At 32.0% G+C, this 19223-nt stretch overlaps 1 protein-coding gene and 1 pseudogene across 1 annotated transcript; both read right to left on the bottom strand.

Moving 5' to 3' along the window:
• Window positions 1–6001: 6001 nt before the first annotated feature.
• LOC131655744 (uncharacterized) lies at window positions 6002–6863 on the bottom strand. The gene has a single exon (XM_058925555.1). The coding sequence runs from the start codon at window positions 6751–6753 to the stop codon at window positions 6169–6171; it is 585 nt and encodes a 194-aa protein (XP_058781538.1). The 5' UTR covers window positions 6754–6863; the 3' UTR covers window positions 6002–6168.
• Window positions 6864–7819: 956 nt separating this feature from the next.
• On the bottom strand, window positions 7820–9429 carry LOC131658064 (GDP-L-galactose phosphorylase 1-like; annotated as a pseudogene).
• Between the last annotated feature and the right edge of the window lie 9794 nt (window positions 9430–19223).

The raw sequence follows: 19223 nt of genomic DNA, 5'->3' as shown, positions 1-19223 counted from the left end.
ATTCATTTATAATTAAATCATTCATTTTAAATTTACATATTTATACAATAATTTTACGGGTCACTATGAACAGAATACATATTTTATTTATTTTTTTCAAATGTTAAAATTCTTTTTATTCTCTTTCCGTCTCATGGATCAATTTTTTCTTTGTATAATTATTTAATAATTAAGTAATTTATTTAAAATTTATTTGTATTTAAACAATTCTATACCATATCAATTGCATGATAGTATAATATATTTTTTATTTTTAATAACATTAAAAATGTATTTATCTCACGGGTCATTAACAAAACAATATTTATTTTAGTTTAATCAATCATTATTTTAATTTAAGAGACAAAATATTTATTTTTAAATATTTATTTTATCTCCATCTCATAATTATATTTTTCTTCTTTGTGTATGATTATTTAATATAATTAAATCTATATGATTACTGTTCATTTTAATAAAAGTAAATTATTTCAAATTTTGCATTTATATCTAAAATTTTATATTTGTATTTGATACTATCTAAGTGTTATGACATTAAGAGTCATTCATGTGTTATCACATTAATAAATATTTTGTTGTTATTTTTTTATTTCATGATTATTATTTGAAGATTCTAAATTACTACATTTTTTTTTAGTTATTTACACAATATCATAATTAAATTACACGTTCTCAATACTTGGTCCTATTTTGCGATTGTGTTCTTAACCTATCTTAAACCTTTTTTGTGGATCATTATTTTAACTTAGAACCTAATTTTCATACTACTAATATTTTATTAGTAAAACTTTTTTTTTTAAATGGTTAGTTTCCATTTTATATATGCAATTTGTTCAAATTTTTTCCTTCACGTTTTTCGTATCTTTCAAAAAATACTACACCATAAATAATGTATCCGGACGAAAGATGGATCTCTGATTAGTTCTTTTTATAAAAAATATTATTAGGGTTTAATATTATCAGGGTGTTGCTAAAGCCACCCCAAAAATTTTAAATTTTTTTGTAGTATATATAATACATTTAAATTAAAAATAAAATTTTAAATTAATTATATTTCTTCTTTTCACTTTTTTGTCTTACAGTTTTTCAGTTTTTTCCCCTCTCAAACTTCACCATCTCTCATGTTTCTCTCTTCCTCTCATATTTATTAATTTTTTTAAATTTTTTTCTCCAATTTTTTCACTTGGCTTGATTGTGTTTATTTATAGATGATTGAAAATCAAAGAGAAAGTGACTATTTCAATTTTCCTTTACTCTTTTCTCCTTTTTGTGTTGAACCCTAAAACTCCAATTTGTTATATAAATTCATTTATCTCAATTTCTCACAAACGAGTTCCTTTATTATCAATTGGTTTTAGTGTTCTCTTTATAGTATGATTAAATATTTTAAATGGTTTAACTATTCTCTTAATAGGATGAAGAAATTTTTTTCATGTGCTTTCTAGAGACAAAACTACTTCTTCGGATAATCTAGAAACATAAGAAACTCAACATCCAAGTAAGAGTATTAAAGTTGTTGATTATGAGTTGTTGTAAACAAATCCAAGAATTAGGACTCAAATTTCAAACTATCATCCTGACATCCAAACTGAGTTAAGGAAAACTTATTTAAAAATAAGTCATCACCAACCTTCTCATAATTTCATTTACTCTTTGTCTGTTCAAGGTAAACAAAGAGGTTAATTTTGTAAAAATGGATTTGATTTATGTGACTTGATTTATTATAGTGAATATAAGGATCTAACATTTTCTTGCCATGTTTTTGTCTAAAAATGTTTATAAATATGAGGGATCACTTTGTGGGAGACAGTTTTGGTGATTCGAAGAATGCTCACAAGTTGGCTAAGCATGCTACTTCTTCTAATATACATGTTGATTGTATGTCTTAGCAAACACAATATCATGTTTTTGATTAATCAAAAACCTAGAAATCACAGAAGGAAAACTAATATGCAATTATATGGCATAGTGATTTACTTTTGCCATTTCTTGCAAGGTATGGTTCTTCCTTTCGACACTCCTAATTGGTTGGAGAGAGATGAGAGCAGAAAACTCATGAGCTATCCCTTTAGTAGTGAAGAAAAAAATGGAAGTTGAAATTCTCAAATTCTCTTCTACGTTGACCTCGAATGCGAATGATATTGCCAATGTCTTCTCCTTTTGCATGTTGTAAGTGATGGCAAAGAGCTTCAAAAGTAGTAGAGGTATATGGCTTCTCATGAGTAAACTCAATTCCGGGGTAGTTATCATAATACACACAAATATATCTCTTCTCTGAGATTCTCATTTTGCATGATTCCCATAAGATCCAAGGGAAGTAATTTAGGAACATGAGTAAGATCTTGAATCTTTTAATATTACATCTTGGTTTGCTTCTCAACTTGACAATTGTCATAACTTTTACCTTCTTCAATTTTGAGATCAAACATACATATGACAACGTCTCTACAACAAGGTTCCTCGTACTCCCAAAATTTTCATGGCATAAATTAATTTTCGTATCTAAAATGTCATCCATGAAGTCACTAACGCGATCTTCATCATTCTACACTACAATGTTAGAAGTGATTGTCTTCCTCGCAACACATTTCTTTCTTTTAGCTTTATCACCATATGTAACATAGTTTCTTTCTCCCATTAAGTGTCTAGTGCAACTACTATAACAATTTTACAATAAAATACCATGAGGGAGGTACAAGAAATATGAACAAGAATATTAGGACAGCCACGCCAAACTTGTTTATGTTGCCTTTCAAACTTCTCTTTACATTAGGGATTCATATGTTGATAATGTAGTTGTCTATCATATAATTCATAACACCATGATGGAACGGAGTAGAACAAATTAATGCACTGGTAATGATGTTTGACAAGATGTTGAGACTTTCTACATGACATTATGAATTCTATTTTCAGAATATGAGTAACATACGCATTCTTTGAATTGGATGGCTCACTAATATATCTAACACCTTTTATGTCTTTGTTGCGAGTAGTGAAAGTCACAACACTATTTGTTTTATTATATTCACCTTCTTCATCTACCTTATCATTAGTGACATTGTAGATTTTTCTTTGTTTTCTAGAGAACTTGAGCATTCAGCTTGAATATGTCCAAAGCCTTTACATTTAAGACATTGGATCCCTTTGCTTCTGTAAGAATAGTTGAGATTTTGTCTTTCACCGTCTTTTTCTTTATGCTGAAAATTACACCTATTGAAGTTGTGATTCTAATTGTCCTTGAGATTGGTTTAGACATTATTCTCAGATATCTTGTCCAGTCTTCTCATGACCTTTCTCAAGGTCTTAGCAAACTTGATATTTTCTTCAGTATCATATTCTACTTAGTTTTCACAATCTTCATATTTGTCTTCGGCTACAATCTTTGGAAGATTCTTAGCATCATAAAGAATCATTGGTCGATGAACTGCTCCTCCTTCTTTGGAAGTCTCCATCTTGAATAAAATAAGAACCATAGAAACACACCAAAATAGAATAGAGTGTCTGCTCTGATGCCAATTGAAAATCCTGTTCTTCAGATGGAAAGATGTCAAACACAATGTATGGCATAATGTTTATGATAAGATAATTTAATTAAAGAAAAATATGAATAACACAGGAATTCATAATCTAGTTCGGTGTAAAAACACCTACGTCTATAAGGCGTTAACCCATTGAAAAGAAATTCAGTATTAGTAGTCAAAAGTACAAATTGGTCTTAGTTGAATCCTCTTGGTTAAATGCTTCTTTTTCTAATAATACTAATGAATTTTTATTCAAGACTCCCAATAGAAAGAACTCCACTCCTAATAGTCGGAAGTACAATTGCTCTTATCTGAACTTACTTCGTCCAATGCCACTTTCCTAATACTACCTATGAAGATTCGATCATGACTCCCCTGAATCCGAGACACCTCTCACCTTCACTCAAACACTCTCCCAAGTGTTTGGATAATTACAACAATATAAGATGGATGGTATATAACAACCTTACACTTCAATACTCTATTATGCTAATTTAGAGTTAACTACCTAGGAATATAGTGTACAAAATACAAGAAAAAATAGAGACTTAACTAAAACAAAATTCTCCTAATGAGTAGATATTTTCTCTTAAGATATAAGTCTTCATATATAAAGGTGTTGGCCTCCTTATATAGCAACACAAAGTTCATCTCAAAAGCCTTGTAGGATCTTCATCTTGAATACAACTCATCTTCTAAAAAGCACAAGAGATCAATCTTCAATAATGTTTATTTCCAATCTTGATTGATCACCTCAAAAATTAATTTGAATCTCTATATTAATCTTACTACATTTGATTCAGATCATATCTCCCAAAAATAAACATAAACAATCAAATATTTATTATGAAGATTGAGATCATTGATTTATATAAATCCTGAACAAATAAGCACTCCAAATAAAATCTTGCTAAAAATAGATCTTTTTGAAATCCAAACACATGTAATGCACTTATAGCTCTGGTATAACAGAAGAGGAAACAAATCTTAAAAGGACAAGATATACTTCAATTTATCGTGCTCTCCAAGCAATCAGTCTAAGACAAGATGTCTCACAGATCGAGGAACATTTGGCTTTTCCCCTAATCACTTAACAAAATTCTGAATCTTGAACAAATAAAATAAAATTTTTACTTGATATAAATCACAATTTCAATTTCTCAAGTAAAGGGGTCAGAATAAATCCCTTGATTGAAGCAAATTCAATCTTGTTTTCTTTAAACCAACAAGCACTTAATCAATCAAAATTTTGTTTGGATATAAAAGGAAACAAATCTCCTTTAAATAAATAAGATCCAAATATTTTAATAAATACAAATCTAAATCTCCTTTTTGAACCATATTTGATTTATATCTTCTCCAAATAAATATATATAATTTAATCAAATATTTTTCAAGCCGATTTGGATTAAAATAATTCATAACTTAAACAGACTTTCCGAAGAATTAATCCTAAAAGAATCTTGAATAAACTATGAAGAGAATCATAATCCAATCTGTGCAGCACACACGCCCAAATGTCACAGATGTTTAGGACATTTTGCTCGTCAAGTTGTCTTTAAACATTAGACAATCAAATATTTCTTTCAATGCAACTTCAGCATAACCTTATATTGAAAAAACCTGAACCAAATTTTGTATTCACCTCCGGAATCAAACACAGATGTTCCATACACAAGTTGCGTACAATCAAATCTTTCTTTCAAAGAAACTTCAGCAGAAACATGGACTGAACAAACTTGAACCAACTCTTGTAATAACCTCTGGAATCAAACACAAAACTACATGAGCCAAGATGTGCTCCACAACTTTCGTGACATCTTGCTTTCCATTTTTCCTATTAAAATAAGTCAATCCAATTGTAATAGCCACCTCCCCGTTTGGAGTTTTTAAGTTGGATATCCTCTTAATAGAACCGAGATTTTACACGGGTTGACCTCGAACTGAGTAGAGATTTTACATGAGATAATCTCGAACAAGTGAGATTTTATACCAGACTGAACTCATGAACTAGAATGAGATTTTACATAATCTCAAACTGAAGAGCTTTTACATCGGGTTGTGCTCAGGAACCGTTTTGAATATTTTCATAGCTAATCTTCACGAACAAAAGAGTACATTTCTTCTTGGCCAAACTCACAAATCAAACCGGAGATTCTCTAAGACAATCTCCAAACCAAATAAGAGTTTTTACTAGTTTATCTCACAACCAAATAACTTCTTATAAAAATATGATAAATTACAATTAAATCCTCACTAAAAATATTGATCCTCACTTAGACACAAGAATACTCTAATGGCAAAATATAAGTAAGAAAAATGATATATTTTTTGAAAAATATGTGAGATAATATCTCTATTGATAGATTAGGTCTAATTTTGATTTAAATTTGAAAACAATCTATGAATGAATTGAATACCATAATAAATTAGGACAATCAATTATTGACCCCAATAATCAATTGTTGAAGCCACATATGAAAGATTTTGATATTTAGAAATTTGAACCAAACATGATAAAAACTTAAAAAGACAACATTTGAGAGTTCATATAGAATCAATATATTATTATTTTGTCAAAAAATCTAGTGAATACAATGATACGTGAATTAGTTGATGTTAGTTTATATATTCATAGTAAAAATCAAAAAGCCTCCAAAGTTGCACCAAACGCAAATGTATCACAATCTTCTGCGTTGCACCAAGCATTATGATCATGTCCATTTTTACATCCACACTCATTCCAATTATTAAACCTCCTTTTATTTTGCTTCTCCATCTCAGCAACTGAAGACACTCTTACTTTAATCTCCACTTCCACTTCTGGTGTTGTCAACATAACCTCTTTGCAATCACTTCCACTCATCAAATCCATTTTCAACCATTTTTTTAACTCCATGTTTTGTGATTCAAAAATCACCTTCCATGGAATCTCACCTTTTCCAATAAGTTGTGAGCCCCACATCTTCTTCTGCCTTAGCTCCAACACAAGGCTTTGTTGATTAAGCTTTTCCAAGAACTCTAGGGGACAAGAGCAATCTAGATTAAAAGACTCGTCCCAAAATTGTCCTAGTTTGGCAGAAACATTTTTGCTGTTGAGTTGAATTCTTTTGTTGTTTCCTATAGGAAGATAAATCCTGACAAACAAGTTTTTGGTGGACTTGATGAATTCAATGTTTCGGGCTTGTAATATTCTCAGTTCGCAGCTGAAGTTTGCATAAGAATCCATTGAAAAATTGTTGTATAATATCTAAGACTCTCTTGTTATATTTGTTTTGTTTGAGTTGTTCTATGTATGTGATACATTATATAGTGTGGAAAAAGTAAATTTGAATGCTTTCTTTTATGTGTGAATATAATAGTATATGCTAAGTGTATTGGAAAGCACTTACTTAATAATGTAAAAAATTCTCAATTATCACACCTGTGCTCTTTTTTGTGCACAATATTAAAAGATTCACATAAGATTGTGTAGAAGATTATATATTGAAGAAAATCTTTAGAATTTTGAAAGGTTAGGTTTTCCAATTTGGCTCTAGCTAGTAGAAGATAAGATTAAAAGCCCTAGTAAGCATTCTCATCCAATTAACTTACTAGTTGTTATAATGCACATATAATAATTAGTAGTATAAAATAGTGTGAAATTTTCCTACCACTAATTAAGCTTTACAAAAATAAGGTATGTTACAAGTTATTCCATCATAAAAAACGTTAATACTAGTATCTTTTAAATTACTCTTTATTTTGGTTGCCATTAATGAACCTTTACAAAATGTTTTTCTTTTGGCTTTTACAAAGCAATATTGAGAGGGAGTGAGTTTGGAATTTTATGTGACCATAAAACAAATTACCTTAAGCTTTGACCCTACTAAAAAAGAAATGAAAACCTTAATACTTTGAAACTTCATTATACTCAATTATTAGTTTGTACAATTGCAATTCATTACACTCATATAGATAACTCTTAATAGAAGCTAACTAACTTTAACAAACTTTAGTGACTTATAACTAACACTACTAGAAATACTCGAATTTCCTGCGGATTTACCTGCGGATTTTAGCTAAATTTCCGCAGGAAACACGTTACTTGCGGATTTTCCTGCGGTCTTTCGTCCCCAGCTAAAACCTTCGTGGGTAATATCTTCGGCAGGAAATTCCGCAGGTAATTCCGCAGCTAAATCCGCAGGAAACAACCCGCAGCTAAATCCGCAGCTAAATCCGCAGGTAAATAGATAATTTCTATCTCAAATTTACTAATTTTAAATTAAACACATAAAATTAGAAATTGAGCATGATTACAAAAATACCAAATAGTCAAACAAAATTAGAAAGAAAAAACCATGAAATTACATTTCCTAAGAAGTGCAGTTATAATATGTCTTGTACAATCAATGCATGCACTAATTATACATACTTTCTTACTTGAAACCAAATTCTTAATAATTGTTTTGCATACTTTGACCGTATTTGCAAAAGTTCCACATTCAAATGTAGTGGGCCCTAATGATTTTGATAAAATAATCCTAAAAAAGGTGAATCTTGCTATCACTATAGTTAAGGCAATTGCTTCAAAGATGAGAGCATTGACTTCATGAAACCTCGCTTCGGAGAGTGAAACCTCAGCAAGAAGCCTCCAGGCATTGGCTTCAGACGCCTCGTCGAAATCCTTTTTCCTTTTCCAAACCATGTGGCCGCTAATCTCCCATACCGCGGGATTCACTTGTGTGTCGAGAAGCTCAGCATTCACTTCTCCTAGAGCTTGTTTCTCTGCATAACACTGTTTCACAACTATTTGTTAGAAATAGTGTTTAGAAATAAGCACTTATACGATAAGTGCTCACATGTAGGAACTTAGTTTGAGATTTTCTTTACCTGTGGTAAGCGAAACACTTGTGTTCCGCAGTCAGAAATCAGAACATTGTAAGGTATATTGTTGTTTTGTAGGGAGATACAAGCATCTGAAACAACTTTCGATAAATCTTCAAGTGTGTCGCCGCCCTCGAATACAAGACCTCAAACCGGATATTTCAACAATTCAGACATCTTCACTCCGCCGTTCAAAGTTGCAATTTTCTTAGTGGGAGCTTTCTCGATAGGAAAGGGCATAGCCAAATAATAAGCCTGCATATGTCGAACAAAAACATCGAATTCCAATTGGATTATTGACACATAACAATGATAAGCAATGAAATTACCAACAAAGAGCATTAAGGTAGTAGTTATCTTGGGATATTCAAGACAGAAACGTGATAGGATAAGCTATAGTGTCCAGTACCTGGAAGTGAAGATGGTTAATAGTTGCAAACGCACCGAGGCTGTTGTAAACCAAACGAAAATATGGATTAGCGGCTTCAGCTGCCATGTGAAGCGCAAGCAGTAAGCTCTCGTGATCAATCCTTTGAGGCAAACACTCAAAAATGCGGGGAATCAGCAAAACATGCCCATACTCAATAGGACTAACCTGTTATCATAAAAACAAACATCGTATAAAACATCTACTTTAGCTTTAATGAATCACATACAAGGATAAAATATGAACAAAGGCAAAGAATCTTACGTTGATGGCAACGAAACTTGGAGAATTCTCAACATCAACCGGAGCATTTGGATGGAACTGGACTTCACCGTCTTCACTAGCTTCAAATTGAAACGGAACCTCCTCTTGTCCAACTTTAGTGAAGTTGAACTTGTTTCCGTCAAAAGGCTGAAGAACCTTATCGACTCTGAACTCGGTTGGTCTCTTTTTGAGGTGAAGACCCTCGTTGAGTTGAGCAATGAAACCACACTCACCCGGAATCACCTATACCAAATTCACCACAAAAACACATCAAAACTAAGCTCATATACCAACTTTTTCATCCTCAAAAAGCACAACACAGAGAACAAAGAATCCAAGTATATTCATGCATCTCCAAAAAGCACAACACAGAACAAAGAAAAAAAAACATGCCAATCACTAAACATAAGAAAAAAACATGTTGGACAAGAGAAACCGCCAAACCGGTCATATGCTAGTCACTGTAAATAGATTCTAATCAGCAGGAAGTTGAGCAGGCATAATACCAAAATGTTTAAGATTTGATGGACTTGTCACTGCTAACAAAAATGTCATTAATATAATTCCCTCAACAACTTAGTAATTTTTATTAAGTTAAAAAAAAGTCATTAATATAATTCCCCAATGGATCATGCAAGCATATTATTCAATGTAGTCACTTCACCTAGACTTCACATCACCCGATCTAAATTGTTCCTCAATTTTCGATCCAAGTCTTTCAAGTTAATGCCCACTCACTCAACCGGTCCAGCCACTATTTTTTATTCTCTAAACAACACCTCAACAAATATCAATTTACATATATTACATTACGACAAGATAATTCTCCTCCCTCAACGTTAAAAATCACCAAATCATTATCTAGTTTAACACTCCTTCAACATGTTCCTTATGTAAACATAAATCATGTACATAAATGTCAATATTTAAAGAGTAAAGTTCCAGGTAAAATGTGAAGACTGGTTTATAAAATCATACCAGATTAATCATCACCAACTGTTATTTAGAGAGGAAAAGATAACTATGTATAGAGCAAAACAGGTTGAAACCATATAATCATCTCATTATAAAAGAACTTGAAGTATGAGATTTTCCACCTGCTGGATTAAACCATATAATCATCTCATTTTAGTTTATTCAACTAAACAGGTTGTACTCCAAAACAATTAATAAACTGAGTTATACTCCAAAACAACATATGTATACTCATTGTGGCATTTCAACAAACACCTTGTTAGTAAAACTCAAGCCAATGCCAAAAGAGTAATTCTCATCAATAGTATCAACAGAAACAGGTCAAGAATAGTAAATAAAACTCCTAACTCACAAAACATAAGAACCATACCTGTAGTTTCCTTAGAAACTCTAGTTGAATCCAAAAAATACAACTGGTTCAAGTTGAAGGTCACATGATGATGAGCACGAAAACGACCTCCTTTCTTCGATTGGAGGTGCGGTGGCCGGAAGGAGAGGCGGAAGGTGGATCGAAATGGAAAACGATTTGGTTCACTAGATAGGCCACGAAGTGAGGAGTATGAATATGTTGTTATTTTTTCACTAGTTCGTGGTCGTCGGAAAACCGATGAGGAAATGCGGTGGTGCTAGGGTTTTCAGGGAGAAAGAAGGGACCAGAGCTTGTTCACGTTTCAGCGTAATGGAAATTGAAAAGAAAATGTTAAAGGCAAAAATGATAATTAAAATATTATAATAATAATAATAATAATAATAATAATAATAATAATAATAATAATAATAATAATAATAATAATAATAATAATAATAATAATAATAATAATAATAATAATAATAATAATAATAATAATAATAATAATAATAATAATAATAATAATAATAATAATAATAATAATAATAATAATAATAATAATAATAATAATAATAATAATAATAATAATAATAATAATAATAATAATAATAATAATAATAATAATAATAATAATAATAATAATAATAATAATAATAATAATAATAATAATAATAATAATAATAATAATAATAATAATAATAATAATAATAATAATAATAATAATAATAATAATAATAATAATAATAATAATAATAATAATAATAATAATAATAATAATAATAATAATAATAATAATAATAATAATAATAATAATAATAATAATAATAATAATAATAATACCTCTTGGATCATCAAGGGAATTATGAAGGCAAGAACCCTTGTCCATACTGTACAGAATTATTGGGAGGATAGTCTAGAAGCCAATAAATTCACCATGGGGAAAGTGTATCAACTGTTACATAAGGATTAAGCTTGTGCTGACTGGTATGACCTTATAGCTGGGAACAATGCTAGACCCAGGGCTGTAACTTGTCTTTGGATTGCATGCCATAGGAAACTTGCAACTAAAGATAGGTTGGTAAAATGGGGTATCCTAAATGATAATAAGTGCAGTCTGTGTGAGGAGGAGGAAAATATTGATCATTTGTTTTTTGTTTGTGAGAAACTGAAGATAGTTTGGCAAGCTATTTTGCATTGGATCCAGGTCGACCATCGACCCCTCTCATGGGACAACGAGAATCTTTGGCTGCGCAACTATTGCAAAGGAAAAGGAAAGCGTGTATGGGTCATGAAAATTGCCATTGCTGAGACCATATATCACTGCTGGAGTTGGAGAAATGCTATGTGTTTTGAGGGTAATTTTGATAGCACCAATATTGTAAATAATATCATAGAGGCAATTATACATAGAAGCTGGCAAAAGAAGAAATATAGGGATTATATAGCACAGTTAATGCTGTGAGTTGTTGTTAGTTGGACTTTTGGTTACTTTGTAATAGTTACTTTTGAATTAATACATATTTTATTTGTTCAAAAAAAAAAAAAAAAAATAATAATAATAATAATAATAATAATAATAATAATAATAATAATAATAATAATAATAATAATAATGAATAATTAACCATTAAAACTCAACCACAAAGTCAAAATTTAAGCTACCAAAAAAAGTAAAACTAATTTATAATTTTACTTTTTAAAATCCTATATAAAATTTGATATTTTAACCAGAGTTCCAATATAATTTCATATAACACATCATTATTATTAGAGTAGGATTTCTAAAATTAAAACTTTATAATGATTAACAATTGAACAAATATAATTTTCAATAACAAAAAATGTATATTTGATAAATAAGATTAAATTTGAAATTTAGAAATAATTTTAAAATATATTAAAAGAGAAATTAATAACTTATATATAATACTTGTTTCAGTGAAATATTTTCTAATGGTTTATAATTTGGTCCAATATAAGATAGATAGTAAGTTCAATTCCAACTCTAAAAATTTTAGTAGATTTTTATTTTCAATTTTTCTATACATTTTTTAATTTTAATTTTCAAAATTGTCATACCATTTATTAAAATATGAATTGAAGAATTACATTAAAAAAATAGCTTTATTTTTTTTTTAAAAATAAATAAAAAAATAGCTTTATTAAATTTTTTAAAAATTGAGAATTTACTATTAAGTTTAGAAAACATTTTATTACTATTATTTTTGGAAAAACACATTTTATTTTAAAAGAAATATATTTTACAATATTTTTTTATTCAAAAAATAATAAAATATAATTCAGAAGAAAATCCGCAGGTAACTCCGCAGGAAATATTTCTGCGGAATTACCTGCGGATTAAGTAATGTAGTTGTTTTTTAGTCAAAATAGAAATTTCGCAGCAAAATCCGCAGCAAAGTTTCCTGCGGAATTATCTGCGGATTTCTTAATGTAGTTTGGTCTTTTATTCTAAATATGAAATCGGCAGCAAGATCCGCAGGTATTCCTGCGAGTTTACCTGCAGATTTATTTTCCGTAGGAAAATTTATCTTATTTAACAGGTTCCCAGGAAAATCCGCAGGTAAAACTGCGGAAAATTTTCCGCAGGTAAAACTGCGGAAAATTTTCCGCAGGAAATTCCGCAGGTAAATCGTGTATTTCTAGTAGTGTAACTCCAACTAACTCTGATAAATGTTGGAGTTAATGAGTTTTGATTTGCTTTTGGTTTACCTCTAACACCCCCGGCCTCAAGATCAAGGGTTTGTAAAAGCATCCTTGAGTTTCGATTTGAAAATTTGAAAAGATGTCATTCCAAGTGGCTTTGTGAATGAATTAGCATGTTAAGCAGAAGTCGGAACATGTTGAACAACAAATATTTTTTGACACTACACTTTCTCTAATAAAGCGAATATTACGTTGTATATGTGATTGGTGCGAGCATGGAGAATAAGATTGATAGATAGTGTGACAACACTTAGATTATGACTCAACAACAACAATGTTGGTGGATAGAAGGAAATACCTGGCTCAGATAAGAGGAACTAAATCCAAAGTAACTTAGAAATTGTATGAGACAAGTCACAATACTCAGCTTGTGTACTTGATCCAGCAAAAATAGATTAATTTTTGGAACTCCATGCAACAAGATTTAGTCCAAAGAAGATACAGGAGGTTGAAGTTGACCTACAATCATATGTATCATCGGCCTTGCTAGAGTTAATATAGTTACTTAGATATAATTTATGAGCTAGGTTATATGGAGATAGTAATAGGCCATATAGTTCCACTAAGATACCTTAGTATTCCTCTTGTTGCAGACCAATGAGTAACAAAAGTGAATATAGTGTCAAACCTTGTTTATGATATACAAATAGAGATTGATCACTTTAGGAGTGAGAAAATCCAAAGTGAATTAGAGCTTGAGCTAAATTCTTATTCCATGCTCTAGCGGCTTGGTTTAGCCTATAGGGAGCATTATCCAATTTGCATACGAGGGTCTATTGCCTTGATTAATGAAGTCTGGTGGTTGAACTATGTATAATTCTTCTTGAAGTGTCCTATTTTAGAAGGCATTGTTAATATCTATTTGGTGAATATATCATTTGTAAGTGTTATGGTAAAGAACACCAAATGGATAACCACTATGAAATTGGTTAGACATGGCCACAAGATAGTCATAGTGGGTGACTTGTCTGTATTTTGTTTGAGTTGTTTCTCCTATCGAGATCGATTTCTTATATAACCCATACCCTTGATGACGGGGTTTAAGACATTTTTAATACTTATTAATGATCATCAATGCAGGTATTTGTATGTCGTTTGATTTGGGAATATATTGAAAACATGTTGACATCATGATTTGATTGCTCATTAAAGCTGTAGCAACCTGCCCTAAAAATTAAAGTTTTAGAGTCGCCACCTATTCTGAAGGGCGAATAGGAAACCCTACGCAGTTAAGAGATCGGGGTAAGATTATTATAATCAGGTCGAGGGAAGGTGTTAGGCACCCTTAACCCTTTCCTAAGGTTTTGAATTGAAAGGCGGAGGTTTATGGCTAAAATTATTAAGGTTTAATAGCTAAAGAAGTGAATAGGGTGAAAAGTGAGATTTGAACTGAATGGAGGTTTTAGGGAAGGGGGACTCGCCTTGGTTATCCAAGTGCCTACATATATCCTTAGGGAGAATCAGAGTCAACGTAGTTCGGGCACAGGGTTGTACGCCTTTGAATTTGATGTGTTATGGTTTTAAGGCTTTTTGAATGGCCTGTCGCAGTTTTAGAAATTGTGATTTGAAAGGGACTTTGAGTTGCCTGATTGAAAAGGATGAAAATCCGTAGTGTCGTGGTTTAGTGTGTTTTAAGATTTGGGCGTACAACCCTGATTTAATATGTCACCGTGTCATAACCCAAAATTTGCCCATACTTTTTCTCCTATTCAAATTCAAATCAAGGTACAAAGCTCCGAGACACACTCTCCTATACAAGGCTCTGAAACTAGGGTTTGGCTTATTCAAAGGAAAATCAATGAATCAATGGATCCAAGGCATCCCATATGGCCCAAGATATCTCACATTACCCCTATGACAAGTATCAAGTCTCAGCTTAAAGGATTGGTCACTCAATTAATCAGAAAGTCAACAGTCGACTAGGTTAACCTAAAAGTCAACTGTGGTCAAAGTAAAGTCAAAACTCCTGATTTTTTGTAAAGATCCTCATATTGAAGTATCATTCACCATTTGATCAAGAATTGATCATGGTTCATCAAGGAAAGATCAGAAATCAACAATCCCAAAAGTTTTTAAATTAGGGTTTTCATTAGAGAAAGTCAACTGAACTTTGACCAGCCATAACTCCTACATGGAACATCAGAAATTTTCCATCCAAAGCTCAATTTGAAGGAAATTGAATTCTCTACAATTTTTTCTCTCACAAGACAAGTCTAAAAATGCTTCATTTGAGAGACATAGATCAAAACATTATAGGTCCTTTTCAAAAGTCAACCAAAAGTCATCTTTTTCAAAAGAGCACACAAGGAGAATGGAAAGTTATTTTGACAGGGGACCAAAAACATTGATTAGAGGACTCTTCAAGGGTTCTAAAAAGTCCAAGAACTTGGAAAAATGTTGAAGTATGAGGAAATGACAAGGTGTACAAGTTCATCTATTTCCAAGGGCATGTATAAAGAGAAAAGGTCCAAAAATCCAAATATTTCCAAATGGGCCTATTTTCTTTTCATCTAATCTCTATCTTAAGCTCATCCACGACCCAAAGGCCCTATATTCATTTTTATTATTTTTATTTATTTTAATTTTGAATTTAATCAGTTAAATTTGAATTAAAATTGAATGAAATAATGAAAATAATCAAAGATTTGATTGGGATTATATTTCTATCAAATATTGAGGAATATATTAACATAAAAACACGAGAATTTCATGGAGAGAGAAAGAGATATTATTTGAACCAAAATAGTATAATTTATATGATTTTTTCAATCAAATATTCTCTCATCCAATCATAGATTTCTTGGCTCTTTTGTTGACCTAAATTTCAAACTATATATATGCAAAAGAAGGCAGCCACAGGGGGACGAAAAAAGAAGGAGGGAGAGACCAAGAGAATAGGGTTCCAAGAGAGGAAGTTTTTCTAAAGCTAGGGCATGATCAAAGAACAATCACAACCATTATGAAGCGATTCTGAGCGTTGAATCATCGGCCTGAGATCACCATATTTCGTTCTCAGCCATTGTTGAAGTCAAAGGTCCACCAAATCATCAAGCTCAAGCCAAACCGTGATGGTTCTCAGGAATTTTCCACGAAATTTTGGTAGCCAAAAGTTGTGTATTTGGAAGCAGAACCGCAGCTATGTCTGGCTACAGGTTAGAGATTGAAGAAGATGGTACGTGGCGAGTGTTGGTTGGTGAGTCTGCGCATTGAATCCTCTCTCCACGTCTCATTGGCCAGTCAACAAAACGAAGGCTCTCTCTCCATTGTCATTGGACGTCGCGCGCAGCATGGGACCCACTCTCACCAGCGTTTGACTTTCTCTTCCAATAATTTTTGCTTTTCTATTTAATTCATTCTGGTTGGATGACTATCAACTTGAAAACGTAGCCCACTTGGCAGAGACTAATACCTGGTAATGTATGAGACAGGGGTTCGAGCCCCACCAATCCCATTTATTTTTAGTAATTACAAATGTTCGTGGATCCAGAGTGCACCCTCAGTCTGCACCCATGGAAGATCATCACTTCTCCACCATCAGATGCGCATCTGGCCTGATCCAACACATGCAAATACGCTGGTGTACCATGTTCTTCCTTAGCCATGCCACACTGGATCAGAGCTAAGTTACTATGCACTTATTTATTTATTTTTTTACTTATTTTATTTTATTTAAATGTTTGTTTTTATTTTCTTTTTCTATTCTCTTATTGTAAATTCTTTCTCTATTTATTTATTTTGACAAAATAGTTTTATGTATTAAATTTATTTTTTAATCGTAAACTCGTTTTTTTCACAATTTTACCAATAATCGTTTTTTAAACCATAAAAATTATTATTTTTGTATAGACTTTTAATCAATTATTTTATTTTGGTTTGTTAACTTCGATGCATTTATAAATCCTAATAGTCTTAGGTTTACTGGTAGGTTTGTCCATTAACCCTGGTTAACTTTTATCCCTTTTGGGGTTTGTCTTGCCATTTTGCTTGCCTCAATTATTACTCTTTTAGTTTTAATCTGCCACGTTATAATTGTTGAACTTTAATACACTAACCTTTATTTTCTTCATTCTTAAATTTTTTCAGGTTAATCAAAGGTTCTTCAGCCATGCGCCATCAATAAAAAGCTAAGTTTCTAACTCTCTCTTTGTTTAATTGTCGTTTTAATTTTCATTTTGCCTTTTGCCCAAAATAGGGTTTATTCCAACCGCCAATGAATTTGTAATGCACTCACCCTTATTTTATTTTTCCCATAATTTTCAGAGTCAATTGAGGGTTCGAGGAAGATCAAGGCATTCGAAGACGTTCATACTAATTATTGATTTCTCTTATTTTCTGTTTTAATTCCCCATCCCCGCAGGTGTTTATTGTAATAGCGTAGGAATTTATCTTCTCCCTTTAATTTCTGCAAATTTGAACTGCGTGGTTAGTAATCCTAGGGAGTGATAAACCATGAACTGAACGTAGAATCACTAATTATAAGATAAAATATCTGAATTAACCACTTGATTGTGCCACACACGCACCTTTAGGGTAATCCCTCTGGTTGCCTTGTTGCCTTATTATTTGCTGCCTTGTTGCCTTATTGATAATGCCTGAAAATAGTCAAGTCCCTCGATTCCGAGGATACCTAAAGCAAAGTTGCCTTCAAAGTTATTGAAACTCCCTCGATGTTGCCTTATAAAGATGATTGTCCCAATTGCTAAGGTATCCTCGCAGGATGCCTAAAATATTAAATGACTATTGTATTCTTCCCTTAGACTACCTGCCCTCTTTATGGCATGGGACAGTCTTATGGCGAACGATATCTCGATGACCCTTCACATCCAATTGAAAGGCTTCCTGCCCTCTTATGGTATGGATAGATCCTTTCGCCCGAAAAGCTAAAGGAACGAATTTTCAAACTTAGGGTAGTTGCTATTAGTTGCTTGCTCTATTTCAAATTCAAAATCAAGTTCAAACTCTTTTTCCAATAATTTTCAAATACTTTTCAAAAGACTACGCTTATTTACAAGCTAAAGTTCTTCTTCAAAGTTTTTACTTTTCACACCTCCTTTTCAAACATTTCAAACAAACAAGTGAGCTAAGCAATTAAGAGCCCATGGATAACCATGGATGCAAAGGGTGCCTTACACCTTCCCTTTGTATAACTTACCCCCCGAACTCAATCTCTTTCAAAAAGGTTTTTTTATAAGATAAAAGTCGGTGGCGACTCTTGCTTACCGCAACATTTTCGATTATAAAAGTCAGTTCACCGTATTACACACCGTTAGTTGCGATGATCAATAGGTTTGATCATTATAGTTAACAGATTGAATTGTGCATTGCTGGTTACTCTGATCGATAGATTCGATCGTCGCGAGCAGCAAATTGAATGTTTTTTAGATTTGATATTTTTCGTCTCTCGTCTAATGCGACTAATAGATTTAGTCGGGTCGAGAAGAGAATTGGATAAAGGATTTTATCATTTTTTTATCTCTCGTCATTGCGACTAATAGATTTAGTCGGGTCGAGGAGAGAATTATTCGGGAATTAGTTGAATTTATATTAACAAATTAAAAATTATTTCTCGCCTAGTGCGACTAATAGGGATAGTCGATTCGAGGAGAGCATTAAATTAAATAACAAACAATTAAACATTTAGAATAACTTTATTAAGTTTTTTTTATTTTTGAAAGGGGGGTGCATTGCTAATTAGAGTAGTAAGATTGGGGTGTGTTAATAGTAAGCGGACTGAGCCCATTAAGTTTTGGATCCGCTTGATTCAGTGTGTGTACGCGTGTGGTGTTATTGTGTGTTCAGGTGAGATGTAAGGTCAGGATCTACTCAACTGGATCTCAATGGTCTGCCTGTATTGGTAATAGAGGCGTATGGTATGGATGGCGCACTGAATCATGTTCAGTGGCGCAGACAAGTGGCCATGGATGGGCCACTTGTCATCATCCGGTGAAACGAAAATGGGACTATAAAAAGGGCTTTCTTCCGATCCCCCCTCTTTTTCCTTTCTTTTTTTCGCTCTCTATTCTCTCCTTTCTTGTTCTCCCTCTACTCTCAAGAACAAACCCAGCCACCACCACGAAAACCACCACACACCGCT

Source organism: Vicia villosa, linkage group LG3 (genome assembly GCF_029867415.1).
Source record: "Vicia villosa cultivar HV-30 ecotype Madison, WI linkage group LG3, Vvil1.0, whole genome shotgun sequence".
NCBI classification, from domain to species: Eukaryota; Viridiplantae; Streptophyta; class Magnoliopsida; order Fabales; family Fabaceae; genus Vicia; species Vicia villosa.
Note: the sequence above shows the minus strand (reverse complement) of the source record. Positions and strands in the feature narration are given on the sequence as shown.